At 27.8% G+C, this 13629-nt stretch overlaps 1 protein-coding gene across 1 annotated transcript; it reads left to right on the top strand.

The window, feature by feature from the left end:
* The first annotated feature begins 8602 nt into the window (after positions 1-8602).
* On the top strand, positions 8603-12473 carry LOC107495049 (2-methylene-furan-3-one reductase). The gene is made up of 5 exons (XM_052263358.1): positions 8603-8685; positions 8787-9022; positions 9737-10060; positions 10580-10739; positions 11907-12473. The coding sequence occupies exons 2-5, from the start codon at positions 8816-8818 to the stop codon at positions 12170-12172; spliced, it is 957 nt and encodes a 318-aa protein (XP_052119318.1). The 5' UTR covers positions 8603-8685; positions 8787-8815; the 3' UTR covers positions 12173-12473.
* The last annotated feature ends 1156 nt before the right edge of the window (positions 12474-13629 follow it).

The raw sequence follows: 13629 nt of genomic DNA, 5'->3' as shown, positions 1-13629 counted from the left end.
CTTTCAATTTATACCATAGTTATCAAAACCGAACCGGTGATCGAACCGATCAAGCTATTGGATTACTGGGTTACTGGTTCAACCGGTGGGTTATTGGTCGAACCGGTTAACCCGGTCACTAGTCAAGCTATTAGGTCACTAGATCATTGCTCCCGTACAGTTGTTTTCATGTGAAGTTGATATTTAAGAATCGTTAGATGATTTGACAAGTTTGACTAAATTATCATTTAACGATTTTCAATTATCAACTTCATATGAAGACAAATGTATGTGAGTCTTTACCTATTATTATATACTATAAATATTTGTTGAAAAAATAATATTAATAGATATCGTATAATCCTGAAAAAATAAATAAATTGTGATTAATAAAATTTATTTATTTATCTTTTTAATTTATATTAAATATAAAAGTATAGTTAAATAAAATATAAATTATTTAAAAATGAGTGACATTAAAATGAAAATAAATTGAATATAAGTAAACTAAAACATCTTATATGTATTATAATTTGTACATATAATGACAAGAAGCATTGCAGCCTGGTGGTCATGCTAGCGTCCTTACTATCTTTAGGTAAGGGGTTCAAACCCCAGCCATCACATTTTGGACCGAGCGGTTCGGTCGAACCGATGCTCACCGAATTTAACCGGTTTTTGCCGGTTTAGTACAGGTTGATCGGTTCGTTTCAGTTCTCTACCTTAAGCGGTTAAAAGTTTGGACCGGACCGGTGTCAGGTCTGGTTCACCAATTTTTCGGTCGAACCGATCGGTCCGATCCGATTTTACTAACTATGATTTATACGTAATCATTTGATAATACACTTATCAAAATAAACAGATAAAAAAATAATTTGTTTTCATAAATATCGGTGCGAATATTAAAAAAAAGGAACTAAATAGAAACTACTTCAGGCAGAAGAACATTCCAAATAGAATCAGCATGAAAATATAAAGGAACACAAACATAAAGCAACACAAGAATGAAGAGAAAAAAATAAATGACATCTTAATTGTAAATCATGGTTAGGGTTGGTAATGGCAGGGTAGGGTAGGATTTAGACCCTATTTTAATCTTACTTGTGGATTAAAATTTTTTTTAAAATTCTATCTTATCTTACTTGTGGGTTAAAAATCTCTTAACCTTAACTCAACCCTAACCCTACCCGCACCCTAAAATTCTAAACCCTACCTTATCCGACTCTATTCGCAGAAACCAAAAAAAAAATTTTTTTTAAATAAATATAAAATTCAACTATTTCAAATTTCATACATATTAATAAAATAGAAAATAAAAAATTAAGTTCAAATTAAAATTAAAAACAATAAAATTTTAAAAAAATTTAACATAAAATTACAAATAATATGATCATCAACTAACTTAGTGATTATTTTAAATTTTTATAAGAAAAAAATTGTGAGTATAAGACTCACTTTTTTCATTACTTACATAATTTATATATATATATATTATATAATATATTAAAAATGTGGATAAGATAGAATAGGATATACTCTAAACCTATATTCTACTTTACCCGTAAGTAAATTTACATTTTATTCTATCTTATCCACAGTGAATAAAATAGACAATCCTATTTAAATAAATTGGTCTGAATTGAATATCTACAAGTAGAATATATATTGTCAATCCTAATCATTGCTAATATAAACATTATCAATTTATTTGCGCAGTTATTAGCTTTTCTGAAATTGGTGGTGGAGAGACCAATTGATCGTATCGTAATATAATGCTAGGGACTAAAGATATAGAAGAGTGCAAATTTTTTCTGACCTTGGAGGCAGAACTCCACCGCAAAATAATCATAATAATAATAACAATAACATAAAGAATTATTATTGGTCACTCACCAATTAAAAAAAGTTAAAATAAAATAGAGAGATAAAAAGTAACTCACCAATTAAGCAACCAACAACAAAAGAAAGGAGAAAAAGATTAGTCAAGACTCGAGAGAAAAACAAAAAACAGCTAAAAAATTAATTGAAAAAAAGACATTGGAGATACAATACTCAAACAAGATCAACGAAAAAGAAATTAAAGAAATTTAAAATAAAAAATGATCATTTATATAATAATACCTATTTGAGAAAGGAAAGTTCTATGGTGCTTATCATGAAAATAAGCATGTGATGCTTACATTATGTGTTCACATATTAGTGTGATATGTGTATGGAGACGGTTAGCTAACCCTGTTTTTGAATTGGCTATGAACTGCGTTAATGTTTCCATTATCCGTTTGGAAAAAGCATCATTAATCAACGTTTAGTGCGTGGGCTGGTAAAGGAGACTAGATAGTGGAATTTAAGACTTAAGCCCAATACATTGGTTTTTATTATTGGTATGGCATGAATTTTCAGATTTTAAAAAAACATAAAAGAAGAACTTTGAAAAGAAAAAAAAAAACGGAATAGTAGTATTATACTAATTGTAGTAAACTAGTAATAGTATAGTTAAAAAAAATTTCCAAAAAAAATAATAAAAATATTACAGTTAGAAAAAAAGAATAATATTAATTATTTTAATATAATTAGGCTCAAAATATTCATTAGTTAAGAAATTATATTTTTTAATTCTTAAATTCAAATTTATCTATTTGATGTAAATATAGAATCGAATTATATTATTATGAAAATTATAGTAGATAAAATTTATTAATTATCTATTTTGTAGTTACTATTTTTTAACTAAAAATTGTATAATAGTTTGATTTTAAATATTTTATAAATCACTGTACATCATATACAAAAATTAACAATTGAAAAGGAAAAAAATTTAAGAAGAACCTAATAAAAAATTTGCATCTAATATGAATAGTCAATATAGATATATAATTTTAAATTTTAAAACTTTTGACATAAAATTGTCATTATAAAATAAATCGAATAAAAAAATATAGAAACCAACAGAATAATTAAACCCTTTATAAAAATTAAATCCAATTTTATATAATTATATTTGTAACTATAAAATATGAATAGTCATTAAATTATTTAACTACTAACAAGAAACAATAAAATATTAAGGTCAGTATAGTAACATATACTCTAGAGTTCTATTATTCTTATTTTAGAAAAATTGAATAAAATAAACATTAGAATTTTAAGTTTAAAAAATAATTAAATAGAATAAATAATAAAGATAATTATCTTTATAACCCTATAAAATTAATAGTTTTCACTTTTTTATGTCATTAATATATATTTATTTTTATTTTACTCACATTTTATTTGATGTCAATACTTATTTTTTTTTTAATATCACACACATACAAGTTAATGCAGTTTATATTAGGTAAAATGAGAATATTTTGTTTTTATTACTTACTATGAATGTATTTAAGAAAATATGCGAAATTTGTATTTAATTTATCATATTATAAACATGTTATAATATTTATATTGTCTATTATATACAATTGTTGAGGTGAGAATTGTTCACACTTTATGGTCAATAAATAATATTCAATATGATTATCAAATAAAAGAAAAAATGTTAATATTAATATTCATGTAATTTTTACATAGATGTATAACAAATAATTTTTATAGTGATATAATTCGATTCTATATTTACATCAAATAGATAAATTTGAATTTAAGAATTTAAAAATATAGTTTCTTAACTAATGAATATTTTGAGCCTAATTATATTAAAATAATTAATATTATTCTTTTTTTTTCTAACTGTACTATTTTTTTTTTTGGGAAATTTTCTTAACTGTACTATTACTAGTTTATTACAATTAGTATAATATTACTATTCCATTTTTTTCTTTTCAAAGTCCTTCTTTTTGTTTTTTTTTTTTTTATCTTAAAATTCATACCATACCAACAATGAAACTAATGTATTGGGCCTAAGTCCTAAATTCCACTATTTAGTCTTTTTTACCAGCCCACATATTTAACGTTAATTAATGATACTTTTTCCAAACGGATAACGAAAATATTAACGCAATTCACAGCCAATTTAAAAACAGTGTCCCAAGAACTAACCGTCTCTATACACATATCACACTAATATATGAACATATAATGTAAGCATCACATGCTTATTTTCATGATAAGCACCATAAAACTTTCCTTTGAAAAATAGCTTAACCAAAAGCATCACTCTAATCTAATTTTAAGTTATGCACTCCTCTATGATTAGAGATTATTAGATGATGATATGATAGCATATTTTCTTTATTTCTTTATCATGGGAATAATGAATGAATGATCACTTTTAAGCTAGGTTCATTATAACAATGTATCATAGCTAAATCTATTAGAAAAATAATGTTTATATTATTTGTTTCATTTATATATTTTGAATCTTTTATGATATTAAAAAAATAATGCATACTTTTCTTTATCTTTACTAGTGTTTTTGTCCATAATAACATTACGAAAATATAAATATTTTGAAATTATGTAAGTTTTGTCTTGACATTATAAATTATGACAGAAAATATTTATAAAATCAAACCATTTTTACAAAAAAGTCATAAGGAATAAAATTAAAATCTCCCACGGCTAAAAAGATCAAAGTCTCCATATATTAAAAAAATTTAAATAATAAATTTTTAGTTATTATTTGCGTATATACTCAAATAGGTCTCTAAAGAATTTTGCATCCGACGTTTTCGTCTTTAAAAAAAATTTATTACGTTAAGGCCCCTAAACCTTATAAAAGTAAGACATATAAATTCCTATTTTAGTCAAATTTATTATTTTTATTTGGACAAATAGGTCCTTAAAAGTGTGACAGAAGAACTTGTATGTCTTATTTTGGAAAATTTAAGGACCTCAATGTAATAAACCATTTTTGGAAACGAAAATGTCCAACATAAAATTTCTTAACTCCTATTATTTTTATGTGAAAGAGTTTAATTTTTTACTAATAATTAATTTTAACATTTATTATCTAAAACCTGAAAGAATTTAATGTGTATATTTTTACGTGATTAGATGTTAAGTCTGTTGCACAAATAAAAATAATTAGAGTAAATGACAAATAGGCCAGTGACTTTTTATCTCGAAAACAAATAAGTTCTCAACTAATTAAAAAAACAAAAACACTTTTCACTTTCTAAAATGCAAGACTTTTAAGTCTCTCAAGGAGACCAATTTGTCCTTTTATATTTTAGACAAAAAGACTTAAAATATCTCGTATTTTAAAATGTCATGGACGTTTTTGTATTTTCAATTAGTGAGGAACTTATGTATCTTCGAATTAACAGGTTAGAAATTTATTTATCTTTTTTTTAAATATTTAATTTTCATGCTTGTTATTTAAAAATAATATTTTTTTCATTCTCTATATATAAAAATATAATTAGATATTAGTATACAAAAATTTATGTTGATAATTATAAAATTAACTCAAAATTATTTTTTTAAAATAATTGAATCTTGATTCTAATTATTAATCACAATATTGATATTCTCTTCAATTATATGTAATAAATATTTGAAGGAAGAAAAGTAAAAATATAGATTAAAAAGATAAGCGATAAAAAAATTAAAACTAAATAAAAAACTAAAAGAATATGCATATAATAATAATATAGTTTTTATGAAAATAATTTTATGGGATTATTTTTTATTATATTTAACAAAAAATTTAATATATTTTTTNGATAGCATGAGAGAGAAAAGAGAGAAAGATAACGAAGAGGGAGAGAGAGAATTTTGTTAATTTTGAAGAAAAATATTTTATTTTAATTATAATAAAATAATATCTCGTGACACATTTTGATTTGTAAAATTAGTAATATAAAATATAAAGAGGTAAATACCAAATCGAGTTTTAAAATATTCTGACGTTGACAAAATGGTAACTAACTTTTATTATTGACAAAATAGTCCCTAAAATATTTTAAAATTTGACAAAATCACCCAACCATGAAAGGATTGCTTCGATGATGGTAGAGAGATCTGGCAACGTTTCCAACGTTTCCAACGACCTTCTTCTTCTTCGTGTTCGCTGGTTCTTCTTCTTCAATACGCTACTGCATCCCCTTCGGCTATGACAGCTGAAAAAGAAGACCGCCATAGCATGTCGCTGCACCTCGCCATGTTCTTTGTGTTCACCGCTTCTTTTTCTTCAACACGTTACTGCAAACTCTTCGCGTCTCCTTCCGCCATGGCAGTACCTTGCCGTGTTCTCGTGTTCATCTCTTCTTCTTTTTCAACACGTCATTGCGTTCCTTTCACCCCCTCTGCCATGGTCCATGGCAATACCTCGCCGCTGCTTCTCCTTCTGCCATGGCAAAAAAGAAGAAGAAAAAGACGAAGTGTCCCCTCCGCCATGGCAATACTTGGCCGTTATGTCCGTGTCAGCCATGACAAAGAAGAAGAAGAAGAAGAAGTCTCCTCCGCCATGGCAGCACCTCGCCACTGCGTCCCCTTTCGCCATGGCAAAGAAGAAAAAGAAGACCGAAAACATCGTCGGAACTCTCTGTCATCATCGGAGTTCTCTTTCGACGGTCACTTTAGTGTTTTCTATTCACTATGATGTCATTCTTTCATAGTTGGGTGATTCTGTCAAATTTTAAAATCTTTCAGGGCTAATTTGTCAATAACAAAATTTAAGTACCATTTTGTCAATGATAGAATCTTTTAAGTACCAATTTGATATTTACCTCAAATATAAATNTCATGTAACAAATTTTAGTTGTTAAATTATTAATATAATATATCTATATTTTAATTTTAATTTAAATATTTTAATTTAATTTTAATTATAATTAAAAAATTATATTACATATTTTGATTGTTAAATTAAGAATTACTCATTGATAATCATGTATAAGAGAAATAGAGTAGGTGAAAGAATGAGAAAATTAGAAAAAAGGGGAGAGATAAGAAAAAAAATCTTTTAATTTTAGAAGAAAATATTTGATTTCAATTATAAGGAGAAAGTGATATATCACATATTTTTGTTATAAAATTAGTAAAAAAAAATATAATTATCAGAATTGAACCGGTAATAAAATTGATCAAAGTACTAGGTTACTGAGTTACTAGTTTAACTGGTAGGTCACAAATTAAACCAGTTGATCCAGTTATAATTAAATAATTATATAAAATTTAATTTATTTTTTATTTTTATAATGAATATTTTTTAGTTTTATTTTATATTCAATTAATTACTATTTTTAAAATTTAATAACTCATCGATTAGTTTATGTTTAGGGTAAAGTATTAAATTGGTCTGTTATGTTTGGGCATAATTATATTTTAGTCCTTAAGGTTTAAAGTGTCCTATTTGAATTCAAAAAAATTTCATTTAGTTTCAATTTAGTCTCACTGTGAGGTCAAAGTTAAATAATTAATGAAATGTCCTACATGATAGCAGTACAAGAACAATGTCGATAATTTGGAGAATAAATACAAGCTCCAGAGGCACAAAATCAACTGTGAATAATACATCAATACATTTATTTATCATTCTCCTTAGTTCTATAGAAAATATTTCACTTAAATTATAAAAAATTGATAAATAAATATATTCATATATACACGGTTGACTTTGTGCCTCTAAAACTTGTAGTTATTTTTCAAATTATTGACCTTGTTCTTGTACTGCTGTCATATAGAACATTTCGTTAATTATTTAACTTTGATCTCAGATGGGACTACATTGAAGGTAAATGAAACTTTTTTGAATTCAAATTGGACACTTTAAATTTGAAGAACCAAAACAGGATTATGCCCAAACATAAAAAACTAATTTAATACTTTACCCTTATGTTTATTATACTCTTCAAATATTTATAAATTTATATTTATTATACTCTTTAAGTATTTATTAAAAAAATAAAAACAATCATAGAAATAAAAAATATATTATAGTTAATGTTTTTTTATTTGTAAATATAATATAATTTTATTTACATTATACATTTAATAAAAAAATTATGTATAGAAAATAATATTTTAGTTTAACCAAATTTGACCGGATCGGTTTAAAACAATTTTGAACAGATTTGACGAATTTTATCGAATTTGGTTAAGTTTGACCAGATTAATTGTTTGACCAATTTAAATGATGATTCAACCCAAATTGACGATCAGGCCGATTAGGTCGGGCCGAATTTAATAACTATAAAATACTAAGAGGCCATTATAGTTTATTATTTTTGACTATCAACTCAATTTTTTTAATCTAATTTTTTAAATTTAATAATCTAATAATATACTTTATCTCATATTTTTAAATATTAATAATTAATTAATAATAATAAACAATAAATTTTGAGGCTGATTTTTGTTTGTGTGAAAAAAATTTTAGTATTTTTTTGGAAAATGGAATTATTTGGTGTAATTACAGATGTGTAGATTTTATAGAAGAGAAGTCAACACATAGGAGGCATGTTGGGCACATAGCAGCATTCTAGCCAATACGTGGGGCGTGTTGGACATGTGACAACATATTAGCCAAAACGTAGGGACGTGTTGCATCACGTGGGGCGTGTTGAATGATTTCCACAATACTGTAATATATTTCAAATATCAATATTTAACCAAAATACCATCTCTCTTTCCATATTAAAAATAATTTCTGAAATTTGGATGCCCTCAATCATTCTCAATTAATAATACACAATAGATAACACATATAGGAAAGCAACTGTTTTTAATTGCCGTCGACATACCTACCAAAGGTCACTACTTTCTGTTGAGTCATCTGATCCACTCTTTCTTCTTACTTTCTTTATCCGATTCCTCATTTGTTTTCTTCTTTGGGTTCATAATTTCACTTTACTCTTCAAAAGCAGCAATATTTTCATTCGTGGAAAGCAGGAGAATGGCTTCTTCCATACCAACACACATGAAAGCATGGACGTACTCAGAATATGGCAAGAGTTCACAAGTTCTTAAGTTTGAAAGCAGTGTCCCTGTGCCTGACGTGAAGGATGATCAGGTTCTCATCAAGGTTGCTGCTGTGTCCCTCAATCCCATTGATTATAAGCGAATGGAGGCAGCTTTCGCACCCACTGACTCTCCTTTACCCGTAAGAATCATATTATAATCCTTCACTCCCCATAATTTTGTTCTCTTTAGACTTTTCATTTTCTTTTTCTAGAGTTCTTGAAAATTGAAATCATTAATAGGTTCTTGTTTTCTTTTGCTCTTGCTAGTTAATTGTCCACAAAATTTTACTTGATTAGTTTCTTAATGTTAGCTTGGTTGTCATACTTAGTCAGAGGAAAAGACAAAATTGGGGTCAAACATGAGTTGAACGTGAAAAATGTCATTCATGGTTAGAGGAATCAGATCGAATATTCGATTTGATTAACCAAAATTGGTTAACAGATCGGTTTGATTGAAAATGATACATCACAAAAGGTTAATTTTTTAAAAAGTTATATAAATATATTATTTTATTAATTTCACAACATCTATATTTTTCTATAAACCAAACACAATTTTTTTGTTTTATTAATTAAAAATAATTTAGATATATAATTAATTCATAACAATCAAATTCAGATGTTTAAAAGTGGTTGATGTATAAATATTATTTTACTTATTTTATTATATTCATTTCATTTTCAGTTAACCTCGGATGAATCTTTCAGCGTCTAATTCTCTAGTTTTATGACTGATTGGATTTTCAAAACCTTAATCTAATCAATATCAATTCACCGGAAAAAGAAAAGAAGCTAGCAAATTTCACGATCTCTTTTTCTTTTAAATAATTAATGTTTTTGTGATTGGTGCGAAGACTATTCCAGGGTACGATGTTGCCGGTGTGGTGGTTAAAGTGGGGAATGAGGTGACCAAATTTAAGGTTGGGGATGAAGTTTATGGTGATATTAATGAGAAGGCTTTGGATCATCCAAAAGTGAATGGGTCTTTGGCAGAGTATACTGCAGCAGAAGAAAAATTGTTGGCTCACAAGCCGCAGAACCTGAGCTTTGGTGAGGCTGCTAGCCTTCCTTTAACCATTGAAACTGCTTATGAAGGCCTCGAACGAGCCGAGTTTTCCGCCGGAAAGTCTATTCTTGTTCTGGGAGGTGCCGGTGGAGTTGGAACGCATGTTATTCAGGTATGCATATCTAAGTATTAATCCGTTATTATATATTTGTGTATAAATACATATTTAATTTAATTTATATTTTAATATAGGTGAAAATTTAGGTACAGTCAATTTCACATTAACTTGATAGTTGAGAGTCATTACATAAAAATTTAGTCAAATTATCTAACAACTATCAGTTGTTAATTTCACGTAAAGTTTGACTACACGTCAGTTTTCACCTTTCCTCATTTAATGTTGTATATACTAATAAATGGGTAATGTTCAACCAAGAGCGAAAATTATTTCTTTTATAATAGGAAAAAAAATTGATCATGTACAATGTACATATTCTCTACAAATTTAGTGAAAATCTTCCTTGTTCACTCAATTCTCTGCAATGTACATATTCTCTACAATCTAAGTACTCTCTTCAGTTTATTTTGTGTAATTTATTATTTCATATTTCGTGCAAGAGTTAGGAAAGCACTTTTTCCTGTAGAGCATAAAAGTTGCATGATTGTAACTCACATTGCCATTTTGAGCTAGCTTGCCAAGCATTTCTATGGTGCATCTAAGGTAGCAGCAACTGCTAGCACTAAGAAACTGCAAGTTTTGAGAGACTTGGGAGCTGACTTGCCAATCGATTATACAAAGGATAATTTCGAAGACCTTCCTGAAAAATTCGACGTGGTGTATGATGCAGTAGGTGAGATTGGGAACTTATGATCTTCGCTAGAATTATGATATCAAATCCTTTTATAGTTAAAAAATCTAGTTTGATCATTGTTTTTTCTTATTTTATTTGCATGAGGTCTGAATTTTAACATAAAGTAAGATAAATTTGTGTATTGTTTCCATTTTGAAGCTCCAAAAAACAAAAACTTAGTCAATAAGCATAAAAACTGTCAAGGAGTTAGCTTATTTAGATAGATAGTCTAGTTACGTGTATGAGTAGGGCTGGCAATTCATACCCTACTCGCGGGTACCCAACCCGATCTAACCCGGTCTAACCCGTTCGGGTAAGGTAGGCTAGCTGATTCGCTGCGTGACGGATTTAGGGTGTACCCTACCCGCACCTCATATATAACACATATTTTATAAAAATTAGGTATATAGTGAAGGAAGTGAAAGTTAAACCCACAACCTCCCTTATGTAATGACTTACAATAAATGAACAACCACTAAACTATTTAGTTAATTTGTTAATTTAGAGCATTAGTTTTTTATTTTTTATGTTATTAATATGTATAAAATTCGAAATGATTGAATTTTATATTTACTTTTATATTTACTTTGAAAAAATCTGATATTTCTGCGGGTAGAATAGGATAGGGTTTGAAACTTTAGGGTGTGGGTAGAGTTAGGGTTGAGAGATTCTCAACCCGCAAGTAGGGTATGGTAGAATTTTAATAAAATTTTCAATTTGCGGGTAGGGTTAGGGTAGAGTCCAAATCTTATCCTATCTTATTCATTGTCAGCCCTATGTATGAGAAGACTATGTTATTTGAATTATAACTCATTCGCGGTTAGAAGAGTTGTTAGTATAAGCTTAGTTACTGATATGTATTAATTTTTATCCCTACTACTAAATTTAATTTTTTGTACTTATTATTATGTATGTGTCAATATAAAACTAGAGTAATGCTACCATGAAGAATGAATATTGTTTCTTTTAATTAAAAAAAAAAACCCACAAAAAATCATGCACATAGTCTTTATAAATTTAATAAAACTCTTCACTCTTTATCTAATTCTACTCTTCACCAAAAAGAAATTCTCATAAAATTATTCATTTATGTTTTACTTAGTTGGAAGAAATGAAATGGTCAAAGATAGATAATAACATTTTAGTTTACATGAATTACAAAAACAGGAGAAACAGAGAGGGCATTCAAGGCTGTAAAAGAAGGAGGCAAAGTTGTGACAATAGTACCCCCCGGATTTTCTACAGCAATATTTTTCATACTTAAATCTGATGGCACAATCTTAGAGAAACTAAGACCTCATTTGGAAAGCTGCAAAATCAAGCCAATAATTGATCCCAAGAGTCCCTTTCCGTTTTCCGAAACCGTTGAAGCGTTTTCCTATCTTGAAACAAACAGAGCCACGGGCAAAGTAGTCATCGATCCGATACCATGAAGGCATATGAACACAAAGTAAAGCATTTTAGTCACAATGCTTGGAATCTATGCTTTGAGTGACTTATTATGTTTGTGTAAAAATTTGAACAAGTTTCACATCGATGTGGTTGAAATGGTCTCATCAAAGAACCATAATAATTTATCAGTTTGCCAGTTTGCCTGTCGATTTTAAACTGCACGCATTTGCTGAATGGTACAACATTCATCTGTGTGCTCATGCGTGCAATTTTCTTGTGTTAATTTAATATGTTAAACGTGTTTGCTTTATAATATTTGACTGATAAATTATAACTGTTTAATGCATTTGTCCACTTAAGCAAGTGCTAATTATATATCCTCAGTCCTCTATCTAGTTTGTCATTCTTACTATCTCTTATCTCTCACTCCAAAAATATTCCTTCTTTTCTTTTCAATTTTGTTGTTTTTTTTCCTTTTCAAAACCTGAAAGAGGATTGTATTAAAAATAAAACAAATGTCAGATGAAATCTCACCTGTGTTAGTGCTTAATCTGATATTGAGAGTTAAAAAAACGATACGAAGAGCTTGAAAGTTAAAAAGTCATTACAAAATCATTCTAAATAAGAGAAACAGACTAAAACGTTTAAAATATTTTGCAGAATAAATGGTTAAATGAATCTTTAAAAAAAGATATTAATGGGCCTGCAAGCCCTACTCTAAGTGTCGTCTTCACTGACCGTCAGAAAAATTGGCTCATCTAAAGATATTAATTTCCCTTGACCCAAAAAAAAAAAGATATTAATTTCCCATCAGATTATTATCAACAACTCCTTATTTTAGTGATGACATGATCCTTCGTGACTAATCGGTCAAGACATGCTGTCGGTATCATCTAAAATGAATAGTGTCGGTGGAACGAATTGGCTGCTTAGGAAAAAATAGAAAAGGATTTGCTGATAAGTATATTTGTTAAAGAGTAATACTAGAGAGTTAATGGTCTAAGCGTATAATATGTATAATGGGTTAAATTTTTGGTCTATGAATAAAATAAACATCATCTATACTATGTAGATCTATAACTCTAATAACATATTATGAATCTACTCATTCCAAAAGCGTAACCTGACAAGATAATGTAATACTAATGATCATATCTCTAATACTTTCTAAACTTCCATTGTATACATTGTACGCTTAAATCATTGACTTTTTATACCCTCTTTCTGTTAAAATTGTTTAATTTATTTTGATTTAATAAAATAAAAGACCACTTAAAACTCACACCCGAATATGGATACATGTGGGGCAACTTCTAAGCGTAATTGCTGACGTAATTGAAAGTACCTATCATTATGCTTTTGTATAATAAGTTAATAACTAACTAATAAGCACAAACTGTTTAGGCGGCTAAAATCCATCAATTAAAGAAGTAATAATAATAAGAGGTATCTAGTGTACATATGTGTTTGTACAGATTTTTGTTCTTTTGTGGCTGAA

The sequence above is a fragment of the Arachis duranensis genome, chromosome 6, assembly GCF_000817695.3.
Source record: "Arachis duranensis cultivar V14167 chromosome 6, aradu.V14167.gnm2.J7QH, whole genome shotgun sequence".
NCBI classification, from domain to species: domain Eukaryota; kingdom Viridiplantae; phylum Streptophyta; class Magnoliopsida; order Fabales; family Fabaceae; genus Arachis; species Arachis duranensis.
The sequence above is the reverse complement of the archived record's forward strand: the minus strand, read 5'-3'. Positions and strand labels throughout refer to the sequence as shown.

Bases quoted from the DNA above. Each gene is read 5' to 3' on its own strand.
- LOC107495049 (XM_052263358.1), top strand. From the start codon at position 8,816: ATGGCTTCTTCCATACCAACACACATGAAAGCATGGACGTACTCAGAA. The intron at 10,061-10,579 runs GTATGCATATCT...ATTTTGAGCTAG, and splicing joins TTGGAACGCATGTTATTCAG to CTTGCCAAGCATTTCTATGG. The intron at 10,740-11,906 runs GTGAGATTGGGA...TTACAAAAACAG, and splicing joins CGTGGTGTATGATGCAGTAG to GAGAAACAGAGAGGGCATTC.